The sequence below is a fragment of the Vulpes lagopus genome, chromosome 4 (genome assembly GCF_018345385.1).
Source record: "Vulpes lagopus strain Blue_001 chromosome 4, ASM1834538v1, whole genome shotgun sequence".
NCBI lineage: Eukaryota > Metazoa > Chordata > Mammalia > Carnivora > Canidae > Vulpes > Vulpes lagopus.
Window position 1 is genome coordinate 133848197 of NC_054827.1, and position 26676 is coordinate 133874872.

General features: G+C 38.5%; 1 protein-coding gene across 5 annotated transcripts; it reads left to right on the forward strand.

Moving 5' to 3' along the window:
* The first annotated feature begins 1925 nt into the window (after positions 1-1925).
* Positions 1926-21010, forward strand: TLR6 (toll like receptor 6). Of its 5 annotated transcripts, XM_041753767.1 has the most exons (4): positions 1930-1984; positions 7431-7488; positions 17504-17677; positions 17913-21010. In XM_041753767.1, exon 4 carries the CDS (start codon positions 17982-17984, stop codon positions 20370-20372), a length of 2391 nt encoding a protein of 796 aa, XP_041609701.1. In that variant the 5' UTR covers positions 1930-1984; positions 7431-7488; positions 17504-17677; positions 17913-17981; the 3' UTR covers positions 20373-21010. The 5 variants fall into 5 exon arrangements, with proteins under 5 accessions (XP_041609704.1, XP_041609701.1, XP_041609702.1 ...); XM_041753768.1 differs by lacking the exon at positions 17504-17677 and having other exon boundaries at positions 1959-1984; XM_041753770.1 differs by lacking the exons at positions 7431-7488; positions 17504-17677 and having other exon boundaries at positions 1926-1984.
* Positions 21011-26676: the final 5666 nt, after the last annotated feature.

Genomic DNA, 26676 nt, shown 5'->3' on the forward strand with positions numbered 1-26676 from the left:
CCTCTGCCTGGTTCACAAAGCTGGTTTCCCAGTGTCACAGATACCTGCTGCTCCCTAGCTGTTGCTTTAGTTGGCCCACCAGACCCCTCCACCCTTTGCTGGCCCTCCCCAGGCCAGAGAAGACTTCCTGTTATGGTCAATGAGTAAGAATGAATAGTAAGAAAGCTAGCCTTTCCCTTCCTCCAGAAAGCAGAAGTGATTCTTACCCAAACATCTCACTTTATTACAGGCCAAAGTATAGGGTTATTTTTTTTTTAAGATTTTATTTATTTATTCATGAGAGACACAGAGGGAGAGGCAGAGACATAGGCAGAGGGAGAAGCAGGCTCCCTTTGGGGAGCCTGATGCAGGACTCGATCTTGGGACCCCAGGATCACGACCTGAGCCAAAGGCAGATGTTCAGCCGCTGAGCCACCCAGGTGCCCCCAAACTTCAGGGTCTTAACTTGTTTTTTGGAAAGATGAGGTAATGCTAGACAGCAGGATTGATTATAGAATGATTGTTCAACTAATATGTTCAGTTCTTTACAGGCTCTTGATTAAGTGGAAAGTCTTGGGAATTGGGTATCCTGGCTGCCTGAAGTGTCTGGTTAGCTGGACACTTTCTTTTTGTATCAACCTTTGTTGATCTAAAATTATTCCAAATGGCCTTTAGAAAATTGATTTTCATTTAGTCCTGCAGCATGCCAGTGTCATTTATTATTCTAGAATTAAGAATTAATGCGTCTCAGGGTCCCTGAGTGGCTCAGTCAGTTAAGCATCAGCCTTCAACTCAGGTCATGATCTCAGGGTCCTGGGATCGAATTCCAACATTGGGCTTTCTGCTCAGTAGGGAGTCTGCTTCTGCCTCTCCATCTGCCCCCTATTCATGCTCTCTCTCTGTTTCTCATATAAATCAATAAAAATCGTCTTAAAAACAAAAAAAGAATTAATGCATCTCTTGACCCTTACTAGCTCTGTGACTTTGGGCAAATTCTGCAGCCTTTAAGGCTTTGTTTCTTCATCTACAAAATGGGCACAGTCATAGTATCTACTTCAAAGAATCGTTATTACCATCAAATGCAATAATGGCATATAAAGCCAATAACACAGTGTGTGACACACAATGAAAGCCCAATCAACGTGATTAATAGTAAATAATAATAATAATAATAATAATAATAATAATAAATTAGTGGATCTGGGCTGCTGAAGTGGCTCAGTGGTTGAGTGTCTGCCTTTGGCTCAGGGCATGATCCTGGGGTCCTGGGATTGAGTCCTGAATTGGGCTCCCTGCAGGCAGCCTGCTTCTCCCCCTGCCTGTGTCTCTGCCTCTGTCTCTGTGTCTGTCATGAATAAATACATAAAATCTTCTTTAAAAAAAAAAAGAATTAATGGGTCTAATAATACCAAACGTTGGTCAGAACATGGGGAAAGAGGATGCAACTTCCCCCAGGTGTGGCTATGTACATACATATCAACTACTAAAATCTTGAAAGTTGATTTTTCCAAAAAAACAAATCCTGGACCTAAGCTTATTTTACTTGGAGGCATGGCACCTCATCCAGCTAAAGCATGCTCCAAAATTGCTTGATAGGGGTGGTTGCAATTCTTTTGGAAATGTTAAGTCCACTGCTAATAGAAAACAGGCAATGTTCATTCAATAACTACCCTGGTGACAATGTAACATTCCGGCTGCAAACTCTTACAGATCAGTCTCACCTTAGAAAAACCATTTTTCTTCACCTGGTCCTAACCTGTGCGCTCCTACGAGTTTAAAAACTGGACCGCAGCCCCCCAAAACTTGCTGACCCACCTGCTTTTCACGGGACCTTTGAAAAGGAAATCCCTACGCAGGGGTAATTCCAGGAAGGCTCAACAGATGGCACAAAACCATCTCTGTGGTGTCACTTCCCTGAAACCCAGGACTTGGCCTTTTGTCATGCACTTACTTCCCCGGGGCCCTGTGGCTTACTTTCTCTTTCTTCTAAGCAGGAGACGTCTAGGTAAGTAAACTGGCTTTTGTGGCTCTTCCAGATTAGGGCTCCCATACTTCAACTATGCGAGAAAATGCCAAGGGCGACACCGGAGGCAGGTAACGCTTCTTTGACATTTTTGCCGGATGAGTTTAAGTGCCCCTTTAAAGGGGCCGTGGAGGTCCTTTGCATTTACAAAAAAGCAGGTGGCTTGGGGCTGTCTTGAGAAGACAGTAGAGACGGAGCCCTTGCAGCCGCAGCTCCGCGGAAACCCCGAGCGGGGATACTGCCTGGGTTTGGGGCTGCGCTCCCCAGCCCCCAGCAGCGCCGCGGCAGGGCGGCCGCCCCGGGGCAGCCAGCACCGGGCGTGGGGGGCACAGCAGACGCGAGCGGGAGATCGCCCCCGTCTCAGGGGACCCTAAGTTGTCCTTGGGTAGCTGTCGCCAATGCAGAAGCATCCTGGAGATGCTGTGGGCGCTGTTCCTCTCGCTGTGCCCGGCTCCCCGCGCTGGGACAAGCCCGTCCTAAGCGGAGGGAGTGGCCGGGAAGGGTCTCGAACCGCCTGCTTCCAGGTCTGGCAGCTGGCCTCGGACCGACAGGCAGAGCCTTCTTGCACAGCGGGTGACCTGACTGTGCCCTCGCGCTCCCTCACCGCAGTGTTTTGTCCATCGTGTCTTTTTGGTGGTTTTTGATTTTCACAGATCTTATCCACCCAAGGTTTTTTTTTTTTTTTTCCTCCTCCCCCTTGAAGTAGAGCCTCTTCTGTCTTTTTCTCCCTCCCTTTCTTTGATGCAATAAAGGAAAAAAAAAAAAAAAAACTTTTACCTTTTATCTCTGCTTACTTCCTTTGAAAACAAATTATGAACTCTCTGGCTGACTGCTTTCCCCCCCCTTTTTTTTCCTGCTACTTTCTTTTGCTTAAATAGAAAAGCTCCTGGCCGGCTTGTTAAGAGAAGACACTAGGGACTGCTTGAGGATATAAAAGCCCTTGGAGGAGTATTGTGTGTGTGTGTGTGTGCATGTATGTGCATGTGTGCGTGTGTGTACATGTGTTGGGGGGGCAGGCTGTTCTCAGGGCACCTGGTCAACCTTCCCACACGGTGGCTACATTTCAGTCCCCCATCACCGCACGGTGGAGGGACCTCGCGGGGGCTTCTCATCCACGAGTGTCAACTACCTAGTACCAATATTCCAAATGATATAGACATGTTTCTTTAAATATAAAATATTTTTGCATTAGCTATATTTTGAGACAAATCTTTGGAGTTAAAAAAATGTTCAAGGGACGCCTGGGTGACTCAGCGGTTGGACGCCTGCCTTGGGCTCAGGTCGTGATCCTGGGCCTGGGATCGAGTCCCGCATCGGGCTCCTGCATGGAGCCCGCTTCTCCTCCTTCTGTGTCTCTGCCTCTCTGTGTCTCTCATGAAGAAATAAATAAAATCTTTTTTAAAAAGGTTCAAAATTAGAAATTTTGCAAATACATATAAAAATATAAGAAAGAAAATGAAATTTATTTATGATTCAGAGGTAACCATGATTAGCATTTGGTGTATTTATTTCTTCCCGTTCTCTTTTTCCCGAGGCTTGTGTATTTTGTCAGGTTTTAATCATATTTTACAAAATTACAGTTCAACTACATATACGATTTTGTATTCTTTTATTCATTATATTAGTTATAAATTACAAATATAAATTAATATAAATATAAATTATATTTACATAACATTATATTACTTCAAAAGTACAATATTTGAGGCTGCATGCTATCCCTTGTTATAGGTATATAATAGCTGACTAAACCATTTTCTACACTAGATATTATCATTTTTTTCCATTTTTCTTCATGTCATAAGCATTTTTCATAGTAATATTTTTATGTGTATCTCTGATAATTCCTTTTGGAGAGAATCCTGAGAAGTGGAATTGTTAAAATAAGGATAAGCATGTTTTTTAAGGAATTTACATTTTGTACTAATTTTTCATTTCTGCCAGTAGTAAACAAGAGTTCTTATTTTACTCACACCTACCAATACTATATTTTTTAATTCTTCCAACTTAGTAGGTAAAAATAATCATACTTTTTTTAATCTTTAAGAAACAATTCCCATTTGATTCACTTTCATTTATGCTTAAATATATTAAATTATAGCCATCCTAATATTCCCTTTGTAAATGCTTCATCCTATATCTCCAAAAGAAGTATGTTTTCCTACATGGCCAAAGAATTATCAAAAATTAACATTTATAATTTTTTAATAGAACCTAATGCTAATCCATCTTTTTTTTTTTTTTTTTAAATTCACGAGAGACACACAGAAAGAGGCAGAGACATAGACAGAGGGAGACTGATACAGGACTTGATCCCAGGATCTGGGATCACCACCTGAGCCAAAGGCAGACAGTCAACTACTGAGCTACCCAGAGCCCCCTGGTGGGTCCATCTTAAAATTCCTTCTCCCCTTATTATTCAAGTAACTTCTTTGCTGGGTCTGTCTAAACTGAGATCCAATCCAAAAACATGATTTATCTAGATGCTATGTCCTGTTTTATTTTAATATGCATTTTTAAAAATTCAAGTATGGTTGACATGCAATGTTATATTAGTTTTAATACGTTAGCATCAGTTCACAAGATAATGATTCAACAAGTCTAAATGTTATGCTATGCTCATCACAAGTGTTATTACCATCTGTCACCATATGACACTATTACAATAACTTGACTATATTCCCTTTGATATACCTTTTATCACCTTGACCTATTCATTCCATAACTGGAAGCCTGTACCTCCCACTCCCCTTCACCCATTTTGCCCATCTTCTCCACCCTTCTCCCCTCGGCAACCTCCAAGTTGTTCTCTGTATTTATGGGTCTGTTTTCTACTTTTTTTTGTTTATTGATTTATTTTGCTTTTTGAATTCCACATACAAGTGAAATCATATGGTATTTGTCGTTCTCTGACTTACTTCACTTAGCATTATAGGTCTGTGCCTGTTGTTGCAAATGGCAAGTAATAATTATGGTTGAGTAATATTCTATTGTATAGCTATACCACATCTTCTTTCTCCATTCACCTATGGATAGACACTTGAGTTGCTTCTATAATCTTGACTTTTGTAAATAATGCTGCAGTAAACATAGGGAGCATTTTTATTTTATGTGATATTGGACATAATTCATATTATTAACTATTGATTTTTATTTTTTAAGCACATAATGTGCTCTTCTTTTAAATATTTATTGTTATTTTTTACTTAATTAATTGCTTTTTTTATAGACAGCAAGCATGAGTAGGGGGAGGGGCAGAGGGAAAAAGAGAGAATCTTAAGCAGGCTTCACATCTAGTGTAGAGCCCAATGAGAGGGCTCTATCTCATGACTCTGAAATCAGGACCTGAGTTGAAATCAAGAGTCAAATGTTTAAGTGACTGAGCACCCAGGTACCCCAATAATGTGCTCTTCTTAATTTTGAATGTAGAAATTTGAAGAATACAGGTAACAGCTAAGAGGAAAATAAAACACCCTTATAATCTTACCATGTAGAGATAATTACTTAGTATCTTGATATGTACCTTAATTTTCCCACACATATCTATACATATTTATTGCTGTACATTCAAAAAATAAACTTTTTGTCACTTACACATAGTGTACAGTTTCCCATGGAATTAGGTTTTCACTATTTTTAAAGGCCACGCTGTAATATTTACTTATATGGAGATAACTATAATTTGCTTGACAACCCAGTAATTTTAGATGATTAGATTTCTTTTTCAAAAATTTTGTGCTGGCCACTTTATTTTACTCTTTTACTGGTCCTAACAGTTTTTCCCTTACTTCTCTTGGATCTCCCACACTAACAATCATATAATCTAAAAATAGTGATAATTTTATTTTCTGCATTCCAATATTTCTGTCTCTCATTCCCCTCCTCCATCTTAATTATAATGGCTAGAACTTCTAGAACAATGTTAAATGATAGTGGACATTCTTGACATTGAATTTAACAGAAATTCCTTGGGAGTGTGATATTTAAGTTAGACACTTTATGTATTTTATATGAAGTTTTCAAAGTATCTTTTCAATATCTACTTTATTTAAAGTCGTATTTTTAGTCAAAGGTGAATGCTGGAATATAGCGAATGAATTTTTAGCATCTGTGGAGATGCTCATCTGTTTTTCTTAGTTTATCTATTGATGTATTATCATCATAGATTTGCTAATAATAACAAGCCGTTCTTACAATCTAAAAACATCCTAATTAATCATTACATGTTATCCCTTCAGTAAAGAGCTAGATGGATTTCTTCATTCTGAGCTTTTCCCCACCACCAAGTGATTGGAATTTATCTCTTTTATTTGTATTTTCAAGTAACTATTCTTAATTTTATAATATACATACTTAAAGTTGCATTTTTCTAATATCTTCAATTAATTGGTATCTATCTGTAGATTCTCCCCAGTCAGGCAAGGATCATAGCATGCTTTTTGTTCACTCTGTCCATCTCCCCCACTGTCTACTAATTTCCCTTGTGATTGTTGACAATTTTAATTCCACGTTGTTATTAAAATTTTTGTCATCAATATTTATTGGAATTTAGCACTGAATTTTCCTACCTTTTTTTGCAAAGTATTGCTTCTTGCATTCTTTTTATTGCTTTTTTTGTTAGGGAGTCAGTTTATTTTTCAAAGGATAGTCTATCCTCTGGTAATTCAGATGGTGGATCTGTCTTCCATATCTTTTAGGATTTCTTTTATGTATTTCATCACTTTGGGCTCATGTGTTGTGCTTTGGGAAAATTCCTCTTCTTGTCGTCTGTCTCACTAATTCTCACATCATCAGCATTGCCACTCTGCAATTCAACTCACACAAAGTGTTTTCCATCTTAGTTATTAGGTTTTTAATTTCCACGATTCCTGCTCCATTCTTTTTTAAGATTCTTATCTCTCTCAAAGGATATCTATCTATTACCAATGGCTATTCTACCCTTCTATCTCTGTTTCCTTGGGTGTTAACTTCTATCTTGAGTTTGGTTCCTTTCTATTCTGGTGTTTGCTTTGTAAGTGTCATACTTTTTGATTGTACAACCCAAATTGTGGTTGAAGCTCCATGTCAAACTGCTTGTTGATCTCTTTTCATAGCCTATTCATCAGAAAGGTGGAACAAACTAGTCTGTATTAATTTTATATTGCTGTTGTAGCAAATTACCACAAATTTAGTGGCTTAAAAAACACATCTGGTATCTTACAATTCTGTAAGTTAGTATTCCAACATAGGTCTTGTTGGGCTTATATAAAGGTGCTGGCAAAGGTGCATTCTTTCTGGAGGCTCGAGGGGAGAATCTATTTACTTGCCTTTTTGAGTTTCTAAATGCTACCTGCCTTTCTTGGCGGATGATCCCTTCCTCATGGCAACTCAAGTTCTCACATCACAGCACTCTGACCTCCTCTCCTGTCTCCCTTTTTTTGTTTTTAAGGACCCTTGTGATTACATTGATTCCATTTGAATAATCCAGGACAACCCTCTTATTTAAGGTCAGTGGATTGGAAAATTTTATTCCATTTTCACCTTGAATTCATTTTCCATGTAATAGCATATTCACAAGTTCTGGGATTAGGAGGTGGACATCTTTTAGAAGCTAGTACTCCATCATAGTCCAATCTATTTGTGATTCTCAGAGACTTCTCTTGGGGTCAGTTCCCGTAAAGACTTCTCTTCCTGACTTTAAATGTGTGTGTGTGTGTGTGTGTGTGTGTGTGTGTGTGTATTTTCTCCCCCAGCATTTAGGGGATTTAGGGTGAGAGGAGGAGACTAGAGTATGTGCACAACACATTGTTGACACTAAGAAATTTTAATGTTTGTAATTGAAAACGTGATTTTCTTGACCCAGAAAATGTTTAGAACATATAAAACAGTGGTTTAAAGAATTTATTCTGGGGATGCCTGGGTGGCTTAGTGGTTAAGCATCTGCCTTCAGCTCAAGACATGATCCTGGAGTCCTGGTATCGAGTCCCACATTGGGCTCCCTGCATGGAGCCTGCTTCTCCCTCTGCCTATGTCTCTGCCTCTTTCTCTCTGTATCTCTCATGAATAAGTAAAATCTTAAAAAAAAATAAAAAATAAAAACATTTATTCTATAGTCTGAAAAATGACTTATGAATTTCTGCTTTGTGGTATTTATTTAAAAATTTATTTGACTAAAGAGTAAATATTAACAAGTGCTCCATGAAACCTGGGGACTTAGATATACAATATTCTTTTTTTATAGGTTCAGTATTTCTATTCAATCCTTTATTATTTTATTCAAATCCTCTTATGCTTATCTTATGCTGCTTGATCTAATTGTGACCCAGAGAAATGCACCGTCTTCACTATCAATATCTCCTTGTGTTTTTAGCATTTTTACTTTGTAAATTTTGATGCAGTTATTCATTGTGTAAGTGTCCTTATCTGTTATATTTTCATTGTGAGCTAGCTATTTGTTTTAACCAGTATGAAGGAGTAGCTTCTCTTAGTCTCATTGCCCAATTCTTTGATACTTTGACCTAATGGAGTATTACACATACAAACTGCAACTCTTGATGAATAGCGCCCCCTAGCGTTCTTGTCTTTGCACTCTTTACAAGTATTGTATGGCTTACACATCTCAGAATGCAATAGGTACCCACGCTCAAGTCCCTCCCTACCTCTTGTTTAGTTCTTTTTCCCTCTCTGGATTTGAAATATAATTAACACATAACACTGTGTAAATTTAAGATCTACAGTGTGATAATTATATATATATATCTTATTTATAAATATATATATATATTTATTACAAAATGGTTACCACAGTTAACACATCCATCACCTCACATAATGACCTTTTATTTTAGGTTGTGGGAATCTGCTCTCTTAGCAATTCTCGAGTATATAATATGCTACTGTTAACTATAGTTACCAGGCTGCATATTAAGTTTCCAGAACTCATTCATATTATATCTGGAAGTTTTAACCTTTGACCAACATCTCCTTATCTCTCCCTGTCTTTGAGCCCTTGGAATCCCTTTTCTACTCTATTGGTTTGGCTTTTTTAAGATTTTCATACAAAAAAAAAAAAAGATTTTCATACAAGTGAGTTCATACAGTATTTATTTTTCTCAGCCTGACATTATTTCACTTAGCATAATGCTCTCAAGTTTCATCCATGTTTTCACAAATGGCAGGCTTTCCTTCTGTCTATGGCGAAGTAATATTCCATTATATATATATATACATATATATATGTGTGATTATATGGTATATGTATATATATATGTGTGTGTGTGTGTATTTTTTTTCACGTTTTCTTTACCCTTTCATCTGTCATTGGACACCTATGTTGTTTCCATGTCTTGGCTATTGTGAATAATGCTGCAATGAGTATGGCGATGTATGGTTTTGAGACAGTGATTTCATTGCTTTTGGATATATGCCCAGCAGTGGGATTGCTGGATATATGGTAATTTTATTTTTAATTTTTTGAGGAAACTACTGTTTTCCACAATGGATGCACCAATTTACATTCCTACCAATGGTGCACAAGGGTTCCCTTGTCTCCACATCCTTGTCAACACAAGTTATCTTTTATCTTTTTGATATCCATTCTAACAAACATGAGGTAACAGCTCATTGTGGCCTTGATTTGCATTTCCCTAATGACCAGTGATGTTGAGCATCTTCTGATGTACTAGTTGGCTATTTGTATGTCTTCTTTCAAAAAATGTCTATTCAGGTCTTCTGTACATTTTTAAGTCAAAAAATTTTTTTAAAGATTTTATTTATTTATTCATTAGAGACACACACACACAGAGAGGTAGAGACACAGGCAGAGGGAGGAACAGGCTCCATGCCGGGAGCCGGTTGTGGGACTCGATCCTGGGTCTCCAGGATCACACCCTGGACCGAAGGCGGCGCTAAACTGCTGAGCCACCAGGGCTGCCCAAGTCAAAATTTTTTTAATGTATTATTATTATTTGCTATCGAGTTGTCTGAGTTCCTTATATATTTTGGATATTAATCCTTTATCAGATAATATGACTGAAAAAATTTCTCCAATTTTATAGGCTGACTTTGCATTTTGCTGCTTGTTTCTTTGGTTGTACAGATGCCTTTTAGTTTGATGAAGTTTCATTTGTTTATTTTTGGTTTTATTGCCTATGTTTTTGGTGTCAGGTCCAAAAAATTATTGCCAAGACCAATGTCTGGGAGCTTTCTCTCTATATTTTCTTTTAGGAACTTTATGATTTCAGGTCTTATAATTAAGTTTTTAATCCATTTGGAATAAGTTTTTTGACAGTAGAATAAGATAGGGGTTCTATCTTACATGTGTGTATCCAGTTTTCCCAACACCATTCACTGAAGAGACTACACTTGCCTTATCAAATATTTTTTACTCCGCTGTCAAATATTAGTTGACTATCTATATGCATGGGTTTATTTTTGGGCTCTTGATTATGTTCCATTCATCTGTTTGTCTGTTTTTATGCCAATACCATACTGTTTTGATTACTACGGTTTTGTAGTATAGTTTGAAATCAGGAAGTGTGATGCCTCTAGCTTTGTTCTGTCTTAGGATTGCTTTGGCTAGTTGGAGTCTTTTGTAATTTCGTATGAACTTTAGAATTTTTTTCACTTTTCTGAAAAATGCCATTGGAATTTTAATAGAAATTGCACAAAATCCATGGCTTTGGATACTGTGAAAAATTTAACAATATAATTCTTCTGATCCATGAATACAGGATATCTTTCTATTTATTTGTGTCTTTTTCCACTTCTTTCATCAATGTCTTAAAGTTTTCAGGATTTAGGTCTTTTACCTCCTTGGTTAAAATAATTCCCAGGTATTTAATCTTTTTGATGCATTTGTAAATTAGATTTTTCTTTCATTTCTTTTTCAGAGAGTTTGTTGTTAATACATAAATATGCAACTATTTTTATGTTGGTTTTTTATCCTGCAGCCTTACTGAGTTTAATAGTTCTAACAGTTTTTTAATGAAGTCTTTCAGACTCTCTACATATAAGATCATAGATCTGTAAACAGAGATGCAAACAGAGAGAGAGAGAGAGAGAGACAAAATTCCTTCCCATTATTTTCAGGGAGTCTATTTTCCTGAGGCAAAGCTTGAGTATGCCAGGATTTTAAAAATTTGGCTCCTGATATCTTTTCATGCGTGTAGATGCTTTTGGATCCCACCATTAATTTTCCATCCTTCTTTGTTTTTGGTTGCAAGGTGGGTTTTAAAAGTTTCTGTGTTTTCGTGGGCATTTTGGTGGCAATTGGAAGAGGCTCTAGAAGAGGAGTAGTGAGGGATGTTTAAAGATTTTATTTATTTATTTATTTATTTATTTATTTATTTATTTATTTTAGAGAGAGAGAGAGTGTTGTGTGTGTGGGTGGTGGAGGGGGAGGAAAGAGGGTGAGGGAGAGGAAAGGGGAAAGAATCTAAAGCAGACTCTGCACTGAGCCGAGGTGGGGCTTGATCTCATGACCTTGAGATCATGACCTAAATTGAAACTAAGAGTTGGATGCTTGGGATCCCTGGGTGGCGCAGCGGTTTGGCGCCTGCCTTTGGCCCAGGGCGCGATCCTGGAGACCCGGGATCGAATCCCACGTCAGGCTCCCGGTGCATGGAGCCTGCTTCTCCCTCTGCCTGTGTCTCTGCCTCTCTCTCTCTCTCTGTGACTATCATAAATAAATAAATAAAAATTAAAAAAAAAAAAAAAAAGAGTTGGATGCTTAATCAACTGAACCACCCAGACACCCCTAGGGACTTTTAGCCATATGCCATTATTTTTTAAAGATTTGTTTGTTTATTTATTTATTTATTTATTTATTTATTTATTTATTTATGATGGACATAGAGAGAGACAGAGACAGAGACACAGGAGGAGGGAGAAGCAGGCTCCATGCTGGGAGCCTGTCGCGGGACTTGATTCCGGGACTCCAAGATCATGCCCTGGGCCAAAGGCAGGTGCTAAACCACTGAGCCACCCAGGATCCCCCCATATGCCAATTTGTAATGAAATACTCTAGACAGAAGAGTTTTACTCTTCCAAAGAATGGTTGATTGAGACCCTATTTATCTCTTAACTACTTACTGTTTCCAATGTGCCCTCAGGTAATGAACAGTGGATCCTTTTGTTAATAAAACTGAACAAGTAGTCAAAATCTGCTTTCATTTTTTTCTGCTCCACAAGGCCCTACTTAAGTAATGTTGTCTGCTCTTATCTCCTGGGAGCTTCTAGATGTTTACATGTGTAGATCAGTCCCTGAATAGGGTAGAATGAACCTCATATTCCAACCCTTTGTACCAATCCCAAGTATGGCATCTGTTCCTGCACCTGCCTCCACCCTTCAGACAGGTAATCTTTTCTCATTCACTAAGCATCAGTATCATGAACATCGATGCCTATAATCTGTTGTACAGTGAGACTTTCTGGGCTCTGGGAAAACTGTTATCTCTTACACATGGCAGCTTCAAATTGACATGCTTTCTGATTTCTTCAATGTACTTTTTAATATTTCACTCTTTTCCTGTTTTATCAGCATGTCAACTGTAGGAACTTGATGTTTTCAGATTATCCAATGCCAGATCTTGTCACTTTCAATTTGTTGCTTTTGGTCTAATGTGAATTGGAAAAAAACACATATCCATTTTTATGGGAATTGTGTCAAAGATCCTGTGACTAAAAAGATTTCCTGTGACCACAAAGGGTGGAGTACATATGTGATCTCATCTGCCTCTTCCCACTCTGTAAGAGTACCTCTAATATCTACCTGTAGGTGGTTCTAGGTAGGTGTGGCTGTAAAGACTCTGGTGTAGGTGCAGGATGCTGCCCTGTGGACATCACAGCTGCCATTGCTGCTCTTAGGATGCTGTGGAGGGAGTAAGGCAGCTGTGGGGCCTGTCTGTCCTGCTAGCTTTTGTTCCCTACAGGGGCTTTTAAGTGCTTTTCCATGCAGATCAGAGCTGGAATGGTATAGACTCATGAGTGTATGTCTTAGTTTCTGGGATTAGCTTCTTCTTTTTTTTAAGATTTTACTTATTTATTCATGAGAGACACAGAGACACAGGCAGAGGGAGAAGCAGGCTCCCTGTAGGGAGTCTGATGTAGGACTCATTCCCAGGACCCTGGGATCACCAACTGAGCCAAAGGCAAACACTCAACCACTGAGCCAGCCAGGTGCCCCCGGGACTAGCTTCTGCTTGACCTTTTGCAAAATTATAGTCCCACTGTTTTGTCTCAGTCACAAACATGGGATCCATGGGCTGGTGTGCCCTCAGCCAGTCATTAATGCCCAGTTTGGCATATATTAATCATACCTACTCAGATGGCTCCATGAACAGTGGTATCATCTCTGCTTGCCCAGCTACAACTGGTTTTAGTGAGGTCCAATTCATGAAAGTGGAGATGGTTCTTCACTGTGACACAAATTTGGCCTTATTCCAGTCTTCACCTTCACAAAAGGATTTATCCTGTCATGTACCAAAGAGATTTAGGCATCAAGCCACAGGTGGATGCGCCTTCCAATCCCTCACCTTTCCTTTTTTAAAAAGATTTGTTTTTATTTGAGGGAGAAAGTGTGTGAGCATGAGCTGGGGGAGGAGCAGAAGGAGAGAGAGAATCCTCAGGCAGACTCCCTACTGAGTATGGAACCCCTTAGCATGGACCCTGAGATCAAGACCTGAGCCAAAATCAGAAACTGGATGCTCAATCAATTGAGCCGCCCAGGTGCCCCTCCCCCAATCCTTTTACCTCATGTTGCCTTGACCGATCTTAGCTGAGGACCTGAAAGTCTGGCCAAATGAGTGCATGGTTTCTCAATGACCACCAGGAGTTTATCTCAGGTTCATCTAATCATTCACACCAACAAGCCCTAATAGGCCACACTGTTCACTTTCTTGGAAAGATGTAGGAGAGGAAATATAGCATACACTTCTTACTTTGTACTTACAGTTCATATATAGTCCTTTTAACATGGATACTATTTACCATTCAAGAGTCATTTTTACCAAAAAGTAGTGTTTTCTGGTAACATAGTGGACATTCTACATGTGTCAGATTATCAGAAAAGAGCTAGAAAGTTAATTGTAGGTAAGATTAATCACTGGAGCAAGAGATAGATGGGTTTGTTAACCCTTTACCCATGAGAAGTCACTGGTTGCAACAGATGGCTGAGTTTAGTGCCAAACTGAATACTGGTGTAAACTCTTGAGAATCTCTTATAGTTTCTGGGAATAACTCCTTGATTGTCCTTTTGTAAAATTTTAAATTATCACACTGCGTGATATAACATTTTGGAGGGATAAAGGAGTGCCCTTTAAAAGAGAATAAAATATCCTCTAAGTCCAATGAAAAGAGATCATAGTCATGTAGTTAGCTTTTAAGACAATTGATTTAATACCATTGTCCAGAGACATAGGCAGAGGGAGAAGCAGGCTCCATGCAGGGAGCCTGACGTGGGACTCGATCCCAGGTCTCCAGGATCACACCCTGGGCTGAAGGCGGCACTAAACCGCTGAGCCACCTGGGCTGCCCTATTCAGGGTCTTTTGTTGTTCTAAACAAAGTTTATTTGTTCTAGGTCTGTGAAAAATGATGTTGGTATACTGATAGAGATCTCATTAAATCTATAGATTGCCTTGGGTGAAATGGACATTTTAATAATATTGATTCTTCCAATTCATGAGCATGGAATATTTTAAAATTTTTGTGTCATCTTCAATTTCTTTCATCAATGTTTTATAGTTTTTGGAGTACAGATCTTTCACCTCCTTCGTTAAGTTTATTCCTGGGTATTTTATTATTTTTGGTGCAATTGTAAGTGGGATTGTATCTCTTAAATTCAAATTGGACAACATAGAAGAAATGGGTAAAATCCATTTGTAACCTTCCAAAACTAAATCAGAAAGAAATAGAAAATTTGAACAGACTGATTACTAGCAATAACATTGGATCAGTAATAAAAAAAAAAAAAACTCCCAAAAAACAAAAGTCCAAGAGCAGATGAGTTCACAGATAAATTCTACCAAACTTTAAAGAAACGTTAATATCTGGTCTTCTTAAACTATTCCAAAAAATGAAAGACGAAGAAAAGCTTCCAAGTTCTTTCTGTGAGGCCAGCATTACCCTGAAACCAAAACCAAAAAAAGACACCACACACAAAAAAAGAACTACAAGCCAATATCTCTGATGAATATAGATGCAAAAATCCTCATCAAATATAAGCACGCTGAATCTAATAATCATTTATTTATTTATTTATTTATTTATTTATTTATTTATTTATGATAGTCACAGAGAGAGAGAGAGAGAGAGAGGCAGAGACACAGGCGGAGGGAGAAGCAGGCTCCATGCACCGGGAGCCTGATGTGGGATTCGATCCCGGGTCTCCAGGATCGCGCCCTGGGCCAAAGGCAGGTGCCAAACCGCTGCGCTACCCAGGGATCCCTCTAATAATCATTTTTAAAAAAATCATTCACCACTATCAAGTGGGATTTATTCCAAGGATGTAAGGATGGTTCAGTATTTGCAAAGTAATCAACGTGATACAGCACATCAAGAGAAAGGATAAAACCATATGATCATCTCAATAGATGCAGAGAAAGCATTTGAAAAGTATAACATCCATTCATGATAAAAATCTCAGTCAAAGTAGGTTTACAGAGAACAAACCTCAACATAATAAAGACCTTATATGCAAAACCCACAGCTAGCATCATACTCAATGGTAAAAAACTGAGAGCTTTTTCTGTAAAATCAGAAACAAGACATGATGTCCATTCTCACCATTCTTATTCAACATGGTACTGGAAATCCTAGCCATAGTAATCAGATAAGAAAAAGAAATATAAGGCATCCAAATTGGCAAGGAAGAAGTACAATTTTCACTATTTACATAAGGCATGATACTGTATATAGGAAACCCTAAAGAGTCCCCCCAAAACTACTAGAATTATTAAATAAAGTCAGTAAAATTGCAGCATACAAAATTAATATACAAAAAACTTGCATTTCTATATACTTCTCTTTTTAATGGACTCCATTTTTAAAGAGAAGTTTTAGTTTTAGAAAAAAATTGAGCAAATAGTCCAGGAGAGTTCCCATGTACCCCTTCTCCACAGTATACAGCTTCTCCTATTACAAAATTTTGCATCAGTGAGGCACATTATATAATTGGTATATTATTGTTAACTAAAGTCTATGATTTACACTTAGATTCAGGCTTTGTGCTGTATAGTTCTATGGGCTTTGACAAATGCAGAAGTTCATATATCCACAATTGCAATATCATATAGAATAGTTTTACTGTCCTAAAAAATCCTCTTTGTCCTGGTTATTAATCTCTCTCTTCTCCCAAACACTAGCAACCATTGATCTTTGTATTTTATCTTTAGTTCTGCCTTTATAAAAATGAATGCCATAGAGTTGGGATAGAAGGCATGCAAATAAATTAGAAACTATTATCCATTTATAGAAGAAAAAAAGAAAAGAAGAAAGAGAAGTAACACTACCCAACTTCAAGACTCCCTGTATACAAGACAGTATAGTATTGGTGAAAGAATGGACAGACAAGTCAATGAACCAGAATGAAAAACTCAGAAACAGGCTGACACAAATATAGCCAACTGGTCTTTGACAAAGAAGCAAAGCAATTCAGTAAAGAAGATAGTCTTTTCAAGAAGTGGTGCTCGAACTATTAGACATCCACATGCAACAACAACAACAACAACAACAACGAGGGAAGGATCTAGACATAGACCTTACACTTTTCACAAAAATTATCCCCACATGGATCATAAATCTAAATGTAAAATATAAAACTAGAAAATTTCTAGTGGATAATATAGGAGAAAATCTAGGCGACCTTGGTATAGAGATGATCTACATCAAAAGCATAATCCATGAAAGAAAACATTGTTAAGTTGAACTTCATTAAAATTAAAACTTTCAAAAAAAAAAATTAAAACTTTCTACTTTAAAAGATGCCATTAGGACATGAAAAGATAAGACTCTAGCTTGGAGAAAATATTTACACAACACAATCTGGTAAAGGACTTGTGTTCAAAATATATAATGAACTCTTAAGTTCAGCAATAAGAAAATAACACAGTTTAAAAATGGAGAAAAGATCTGAACAGAGACTTCACCAAATAGCAAATTAGCATATGAAAATATACTCAATATCATATGTCATAAGAGAATTGCTAATTAAAACAATGAGATACCATTGGCTCTCTGTTGATGCATTGCCTCAATGTTTAACCAGGCTATTTGCAACTTTGCCCTAGCCTTCACTTTCTGCTTTCACAAAGCCCAAGGTCAGCCAGGGGTGAAAGTTTAGGATTTTCTTAGGTCTTTTGAGCATGCAGATAGCCCTGGACACATGTGTGGCTTTCTAGATTTCCTGGTATACATGGAGCTTTCCAAATACTTTTTTCTCCCCTGTATTTCTTTTCCCAGCCTCTTCCTTCCTTGGCTTTTGGGTGTGTGTGCTGTTTGTCCCATTTGTTATTCCTTGTTCCAGGTGCCTGTGGCTGGTATGTTTGCCTTTAAAGATTTTCAATAAACATTACCCAGGAGACTGTTCCAGTCCTGAGAAAGTTCTGAAGAGGGTTAAACAAAGCTAAACCCCTGAGTGGATCCCTCAGAGAGTGCCCAGACAGGATAAAACCCAGAACCACAATTATTCGGTAACAAGGTCTGTATTGCCTCCCCTGGAACCAGCAAGCTGCATAACTGGGAAAAATATCACACTTAATTATGTGGACAGAAATGACTCTGATAGTGAATGAAAAGATCATTGAGATTTTGTGTTTAGAAAGTGGAGGTTTGAGGAGCAATCATTCAAAATTTATACATCTTAATGTGTGTTATATATTTTATTTATTTATTTATTTATTATTATTTTTTTTAAATGTGTGTTATATTTTTAGAATTTGGATACATATCAAGATGCTCTGAAGAACAGCAACAACCCTTTGGGGAATAGTCATTTCAACATCATGATCAAAGACAAAGACTCTATTACTGGAAGCTTCCATTTTGTGTACATTGTCACCTTAATAGTTGGAACCATAATCCAATTCTCTGATGAAAGTGAATTTGCAGTAGACATGTCAAATATGAACCTTACTCATGTCCCAGGAGACCTGCCACCAAAAACCAAAATCTTAGATATGTCTCAGAACAACATATCTGAGCTTCACCTCTCTGACATGAGCTATCTCTCAGGGCTAAAAATATTGAGAATTTCTCATAATAGAATATGGTGGCTTGATTTTAGCATTTTCAAATTCAACCAGGATTTGGAATATTTGGATTTATCTTACAATCAATTACGGAACATGTCCTGCCATCTTATCAGGAGTCTCAAGCATTTAGACCTCTCATTCAATGACTTTCATGTCCTGCCCATGTGTAAGGAATTTGGCAACTTGACGCAGCTACAATTCTTAGGTTTAAGTGCTACAAAGTTACGGCAATTAGATCTGCTACCAATTGCTCATTTGCATCTAAGTTATATCCTTCTGGATTTACAAGGTTATTATGCAAAAGAAAGTGAAAAAAGAAGTCTTCAAATTCTAGATACAAAAACACTTCATCTTGTTTTTCATCCAAATCAGTTATTCTCTGTCCAAGCAAACATGTTAGTTAATAATTTAGGGTGCTTACAACTGACTAATATTAAGTTGAATAATGACAACTGTCAAGTTTTAATTCAATTTTTATCAGAACTCACCAGAGGTCCAACTTTACTGAATTTTACTCTCCAACATGTGAAAACAACTTGGAAATGCCTGGTTAGAATATTTAAATTTCTTTGGCCCAAACCTGTACAATATCTCAATATTTATAATTTAACAATCTTCGAAAGCATTGATAAGGAATATATTCATTATCCTAAAACAGCACTGAAAGCATTGAAAATAGAGCATGTTAAAAATGAAGTTTTTCTTTTTTCACAGACAGCGTTATACACAATTTTTTCTGAGATGAACATTATGATGTTAACCATATCAGACACACCTTTTATACACATGCTTTGTCCTCCATCATCAAACACATTTAAGTTTTTGAACTTTACCCAGAATGTTTTCACAGATAGTGTTTTTCAAAGTTGTTCCCACCTAGTTAGATTGGAAACACTTATCTTACGAAAGAATAAATTGAAAGACCTTTACAAAGTAGGTCTCATGACGAAGCATATGACATCTTTGGAAATATTGGATGTTAGTGTGAATTCTTTGGAATATGATAGATATGATGGAAATTGCACTTGGGTTGGGAGTATAGTGCTGTTAAATTTGTCTTCAAATATACTTACTGACTCTGTTTTCAGATGTTTACCTCCCAAGGTCAAGGTACTTGATCTTCACAATAACAGAATAAGGAGCATTCCTAAACCAATCATGAAGCTAGAAGATTTGCAAGAACTCAATGTTGCTTCCAATTCTTTAGCCCACTTTCCTGACTGTGGTACTTTTAATAGGCTTTCTGTACTGATCATTGACTCTAATTCAATTTCCAATCCATCAGCTGATTTCCTCCAGAGCTGCCATAACATTAGGTCCATAAGCGCAGGGAATAATCCATTCCAATGTACATGTGAGCTGAGAGAATTTGTCCAAAGTCTAGGCCAGGTAGCAAGCAAAGTAGTAGAGGGTTGGCCTGATTCTTATAAGTGCGACTATCCAGAAAACTATAAGGGAACCCTACTGAAGGACTTTCACGTGTCTCAGTTATCCTGCAACACAACTCTGCTGCTTGTCACCATTGGGGTCGCTGTGCTGGTGTTCACTGTTACTGTGACTGCCCTCTGCATCTACTTTGATCTGCCCTGGTATCTTAGGATGGTGTTTCAGTGGACCCAGACCCGGCGCAGGGCAAGGAACACACCCTTAGAAGAACTCCAAAGAACCATCCAGTTCCATGCTTTTATTTCATATAGTGGGCATGATTCTGCCTGGGTGAAGAATGAACTGGTACCCTGTCTAGAAAAAGAAGAACTAAGGATTTGTCTCCATGAGAGAAACTTTATTCCTGGCAAGAGCATTGTGGAAAATATCATAAACTGCATTGAGAAAAGTTACAAGTCCATCTTTGTTTTGTCTCCCAACTTTGTTCAGAGTGAGTGGTGCCATTATGAACTGTACTTTGCCCACCACAATCTCTTTCATGAAGGATCTAATAACTTAATCTTGATCTTGCTGGAACCCATTCCACAGAACTGCATTCCCAGCAAGTATCACAAGCTGAGGGCTCTCATGACGCAGCGGACTTACTTGGAATGGCCCAAGGAGAAGAGCAAACATGGACTTTTTTGGGCTAATATTAGAGCTGCTTTTAATATGAAGTTAACACTAATTGCTGAAAACAATGCAGAAGCTTCTTAAAAATCAGGAAATCCCATTTAAGAAACCATCATTAACTTGGATTCTGATGAACATGATGGTTTTAAGTTGCTGTCTAGATGGTGCCTCTAGTCTCTCTACACATTCAGTGAAGACTTCATGAAAACTGTTTCAGCTCATCTGGGGAGCAAGGATGGAGGCTGAGGTGGTGCTCAAACCTGTGTATTACAGGTAGCTCAGTGGCTTCTGGTTCAACCATTCTATTTCAAATGCAAACACCCTTGAGTAAATGCTCATTAGAGGACTTTTGCTCTCCCTTCTCCTTTTCCAAATGGATTCTGTGTGAGCAGGAGTTTATGGGACTTCATGGTGACAAGGAAAGGCTCAACCTCAGAAATGTACACAATGGCCCTTGGAGTGTCTTATGGAGCCTCATTGGCCTCTAGGTGAACTTTGTCATCCTGTTCAACTTTGGAGTTTGGGAAAAAATTAGACCAGTTATAAAAAATAAGGATTTTTTTTCTGAGTATATTATTAAATTTTTGATCCTGGCACACAAATATGTAGTTAACCAGTGAGGACTCATGATTTAATAATTTATATATATAAAGGGAAACACAGTTGACCCTTGAACAACACGGGTTTGAACTTCATGGATCCACTTGTACGTGGACTTTTTACAGTACAGTAGAATAAATATATTTTGTCTTCCTTGTGATTTTCTTAATGTTTTCTTTTTTCTAGTTTATTTCATTGTGAGGATACAATATATAATACATATAAAATATGTGTTAATTGACTGTTTATGTTATTAGTAAGGGCTCTGGTCAACAGGAGGCTATTGGTAATTAAATTTGGGGGTGTTAAAAGTTATACATGGATTTTTGACTGCACAGGGGGTGAATACTCCTTACTTCCACATTGTTCAAGGGTCAGCTGTACAGCCTTCAGTCACAGATTGTTGAGAGCAAAGATATGGATTTATTTGCTTGCGAAGGAAACTCAGAGCCAAATTTATTTATAACTCGTTATTGAATAGGACTTTTCTGGTTGTTTTAGAATTTTAGCAAATGGCTGCCTTCTTGCTGTGTCTCAGATGGCCTTTCCTCTGTGTGCACACATTCGGGTGTCTTTTCCTCTTCTAATAGGGACAACAATCACACTGGATTAGGGTCCCACCCTTATGACCTCATTTAACCTCAACCTCAAAATTTGTATCTCCAAACATAGCCATATTCTAAGGTACTGGGGGTGAGGACTTCAACATGTATATTTTGGAGGGGACACAATTTAGTCCATAACAGATGACTATGCAGATAAGTTAAAAAACATTGTGAGGGAGGTTATTAGTTGTCACCAATATTCCTTCACCTTTAATTTAATTAATGTGTGAATTTTCTCGGAGCACTGGACAACCCAGCTAGAGAGTACATTTCTCAGCCTCCCTTGCAGCTTGATGTAGACATGTGACTGAATTCTGAGTGTGGGATGTAGCTGGAAACTGTGTGCCACTCTGGGTCATATCTCTAAGAAGAATGAGCATGGATTCCTTTGCCCCTTCTACCTTTCTACTGGATAGGAGATACGAACTGGAGGATCCATCCAGAACCTGGAGATGATAGCCACATGTGGAGGATATGCTCCTCATTGTACCATTTTGAGCTTTTCAGGCCAGCCTCTCACCCAGTCCTGGAGTGCTCACCTCTGTTATGTGAGACAGAAGTAAACCTGCACCTTATTTAAACCAGAATATGTTTGGGATCTTTTAACACAGCATCTTCACCTGCACCCTCATAAATACAGACATTAATGCCCCACAGGCAGTGGTACAGCCCTTGACATTTTCCTCCCTATGTACACATATTATGAGAGAAGAGTGTGTATAGTCCATCCTGAAACCTGCAGCAGAGTCCCTGACATCTTGACTAAGCCACCAATACTTGTCCTTTGTACGACCGCTGGCCTCCTAACTGACCTTACTTTTACTTTTTCCTCACATATTCTCCAAAAAGCAATTGGAGAGATTGTTTTTAAAGTGCAAGTTATATCAAGCTCTCCCCTTTTTAAAACTTTCTAATGAGCTCCTCTTACAATTAGAACAAAAGCTGAGCTCCTCATGACCTGTTATCATGGTCTGCTCTCCTCCTGCTCTGAACTCACCTGTGCATCTCTTTCCTCTCTCTCCCTGACCACCACACTCCAGCTACAGCTGCCTCTGGCTCTTCCCCAAAGCTCCACACCGACTCCCACTTCTGTAGGATGAGCAACTTAGAATTCTATTCTAAATTTGGATTAAATAATCATAGAAACGATATATCATTCATAGTAATAGAAGATGCAGAGAATAATGACACAGATTTACATCCATTGGTTAAGAAAGTCCACTTCATGGAGTATATCCTTTTTTTTTTTTTTTAAAGATTTTATTTATTTATTTGAGAGAGAGACAGAGAGAGAGGGAGAGTGCATGTATGTGCAAGTGGGGGAAGAGGCAGAGGGAAGGCAACAGAATCTCAAGCAGACTCCCCATGGGTGTGGAGCCCAAGGTGGGGCTCAATCCCATGACCCATGAGATCATGACCTAATCTGAAATCAAGAGTCAGACACTCAACCAACTGAGCCACCCAGGTGCCCCCACCCGCTGGAATATATACTAAAGAAATAATTGTTCATACACATCCTAAGGAAATGTATGAATATGCATGAATATGCAGTTTATTGCAGTGTTGTTTATAATAGCAAAAATTGAAAATAACTTGAATACTCAACAATAGATTGGTTAAATACATTGTTAATTAAAATATGCATTGTAAATAAAATAGAATATTATTTAGCCAATAATAAAGTTGTAGATGATGAGAAGAATAAAGGCAAAAAAGGTAGATAAAATTAAATTTCCTTACCACTTGCAGCCTATTGACAAATACTTGAAATAGGCAGAGTAAGACACTCCTCGAGGAACTCACTACTGCCTTAATGTTAATACTTTGCCACAGGCAAAATGCAGCCTTAGCTTTACATTAGCCAGAACTCCAGGATCCTAGTAAGTCTTCTTCAGCATGTGAAAATCCTTTTGGGAATTTCCTTTGTCTTTACCACCCCCTCAACTTGAAAGTATATAATCAATCCTTCCTCACAATTCCAGTGCAGCTCTTCCTGCCCAAAGGTCCTGTCTCCGAGCTTTAAGAAAAACACCTTTCTGTACCAAAAACATCTCAACAATGCTTTCTTGAACTTTTGCTGCTGGCCCACATCACATCATCTTGGTGCCCAGTATGTAACCTGAGTCTTCTCATCTGGATTCTAAGCCTAGATGCAAATTTAGTAAGTAGTTCCTCTTCTCTTCCTTTACTTTCATTTCAGGAGCTTTTTAAGGAGTGTGGTCTTATTGGAGCACTTTCATGTTGATCACTCAGGCTGCAATCCTCTATCCTGTGGCTACTCTATGGGAGGGAGCAAAAGACTGCCTTTCACCTGGAGGCTAGTACTCTGGCCAGAATGGTAATAAGACCCAGAAACTTGATGCTCTCCCTTTGTTCTTACTGTTTTACAAAGTTGTCTTTCTTGAGCACAGGGCAGCTAAGTTACTAGGATGGCTGCTGACCTTGACTCCTGTGTGTGTTTTCTTCCTCACTGGTCTAATGTGATCCCCTTCACATCTCTGGTCTAGCCACTTTTGACTATGAGACCTCCAGTAGGAGCTGGCCAAAAACTGTATCAGATGAATTAAAACCCAACTGGGGAACCTCTTCCTAGGGAAGTCGGCTGGAAAGACTACAAGTGTTGGAATGTCACTTAGACCATGAAAATTTTTTTCTTTATTTCTTAATTTTTTAAAAGATTTTATTTATTTATTTGACACACAGAGATAGAGATAAAGAGAGAGTAACACGAACAGGGGGAGCAGCAGGCAGAGGGAGACAGAGAAGCCAGGCTCCCCGATGAAAAAGGAGTCCAATGTGGGGCTCGATCCCAGAACCCTGGGATCATGACCTGAGCTGAAGGCAGCCACTTAACTGACTAAGCCACCCAGATGCCCCCATGATGGATTTCTATTTTAACTGTTTTCTGTCAATGTTTTCTGTCTCTACTAACTACTTAAATCACAATATTGGGCTATTTACCCTTGTAAAGTTTTTCTAGTGATTTCCATGGGATAAAATGGTGGGTTTTACTTGGCCCATTCACCAGTGCCATTTGTAACCTAGCATGCAATGGGGAAGCAGGGGCAAAGGCCAGCATCTTTCCTACAGGACAAGGCAGTGTTCATAGTGATTTAGTTCAAAGGATGCCCCCAGTTGCTTTGACACTAGGAACCTCTGATGTATCCTGCATGGGACACCACCTGGGAGTTTGGGGGGATTTTCTTAGTAATGGTCCTTTCCTAACACTGTATGGCCCCAGTACTCCTTAGTCCTAAACAGGCCTCCCTCCTCCTAATAAATCCAAGCTGTTGGAGGAATCACAGGCGATCCCTCACAAAGAGGACATGACTCTCTCACTGTTCCTCCTCCTAATACACCCTGGTTACTCTTGTGTGTGGGAGCTTCTCTCTCATTCATTTTCTGGGTAAATGGCTATGATTGGAGCCATTTGTCTCTGGCTAGTCTACCTCAGGATGGGAACTTTAAGGAATATTCCCAAGCAGCTGCCAAACTCCTTTTGTTTCAAGGGAAGTCCCTCTGTCCTGATGTGGACTCCTATTTTCACTTGGTAGAAAGAAAACATGTCTTTCACCTGTCCAAGCTGATAAGCTTTAGGACAGGGAGTCTACTTCCTCTGCCCTCTGGGCTTTTATCTACCTCCAACCTTGCTGGCAGCACCTTACCTCTTCTGTCCTCCCCTTTCCTCCCCTTCCTGATTCTGCTCTAGCTTGGTTGTGACTTGCACAACTGGCTCCAATATCATCCTGGGTGCCTCCAATGCCTTTGGCTCCTCCTTCTACCATTGCTATCAAGGAGCAGAGAGCACCCACTTGGACTTAAACCACCCACTTCAGATTACCCCACTGGTGTCCCAAGTAAAAATTGACAATGGGGAACACATTGACTGACTTTTAAGTGGAGCCAAGTGGAAGGTATTTGGTATTTCAATTAATTTAAGTTTGTTAAGTTTAATTAAGATAGACCTATCTTTAGAGTTACCAGCATTATGTATGAAACTTTAATTCTACCAAGGTTTACTAAAGTCAAATAAGCTCCTGTTATTTCTTTTACAATTTGTCAGCAAAAAGATGACTTAAAATGATACTTAATTTTGTCTGTGTCATAGTTTTCATGGGTAATTGTTAAGATAGCTATCAAAGTCTTTGGTAACCTGAAGCCTTAAAGTTTTGCTTGGATGGTGAATTGGATTGAATTTGTTGGACATGTAAGTCTTTTCCAAATAGGATAAAACACTAAAGCATTGATGATGGAATATAGGTGTATGCTTTTGGCTTCGTATTGCAGAGAAGCTGAGGATATTTGCATCTGTTGGTAAAAGGCTTTGTGCTTTATTAAAAGATTGTACTATGGAAAAACACGTTTTTTAAAAATCATGAAATCTACTTGTTGGGGGAACACAGCTGAGGACAAGCATGAGCCAGTGGCAACACATTGACAAGTCCTTGAAACAGGCAAAGGGACATTCCTCTACGGACTTAACTGCCTCAATGTTCATACTTTGCTAAGGGCAGAAGGCAATCTAAGCCCAACCCCCAGGAGCCTGTAAGCCTACTTTAACATATAAAATTTCCTTTAGAAATTTCTTTTATCTCTAAACCCCCAAGATACATGTTGGCAATCATCCTCCCCTCCAAGCACATGGCCCACCAATATCCATCCGAAGGGTCTCATGACTCAGGTTTTATTAGACAGTAATAAATGACCTTTCCCAACATTAGCTAACCCCATCAAGGTCCTAGAAACCTTGCTTCCAAAATTCCTTAGAGAGTACACTATCCTTAAACCCCTCCCAACTCCCAGGCATATAATCAGCCACCCCTCACAGGTGGGGACAGCCATTCTTCCTGCCCCCAGGTTCTGTCCCCATGCTTTAATAAAACCACCATTTTGAACAAAAGACATCTCAAGAATTCTTTGTTGGTCATCGATTCTGAACCTCAACTATATTCCAAAACTTCATCATACTCATAAATGTCAAATCTAAAGAATTCTGGTGTAACAGGCAGTTCACAATTGTAACCTACTTGTGAACAGGCAGTTCACAAGTAGTAACCTACTTGGTTTTCAATGGAGACTTAGGTTCCTAAGAGTTAAAATTCTGCTAAATGTTATTAAGATTGATGGAAATAAGGAAAGCAACTCTGTATGTAGAAAAGTAGGATTTATATGAGAAAGATATA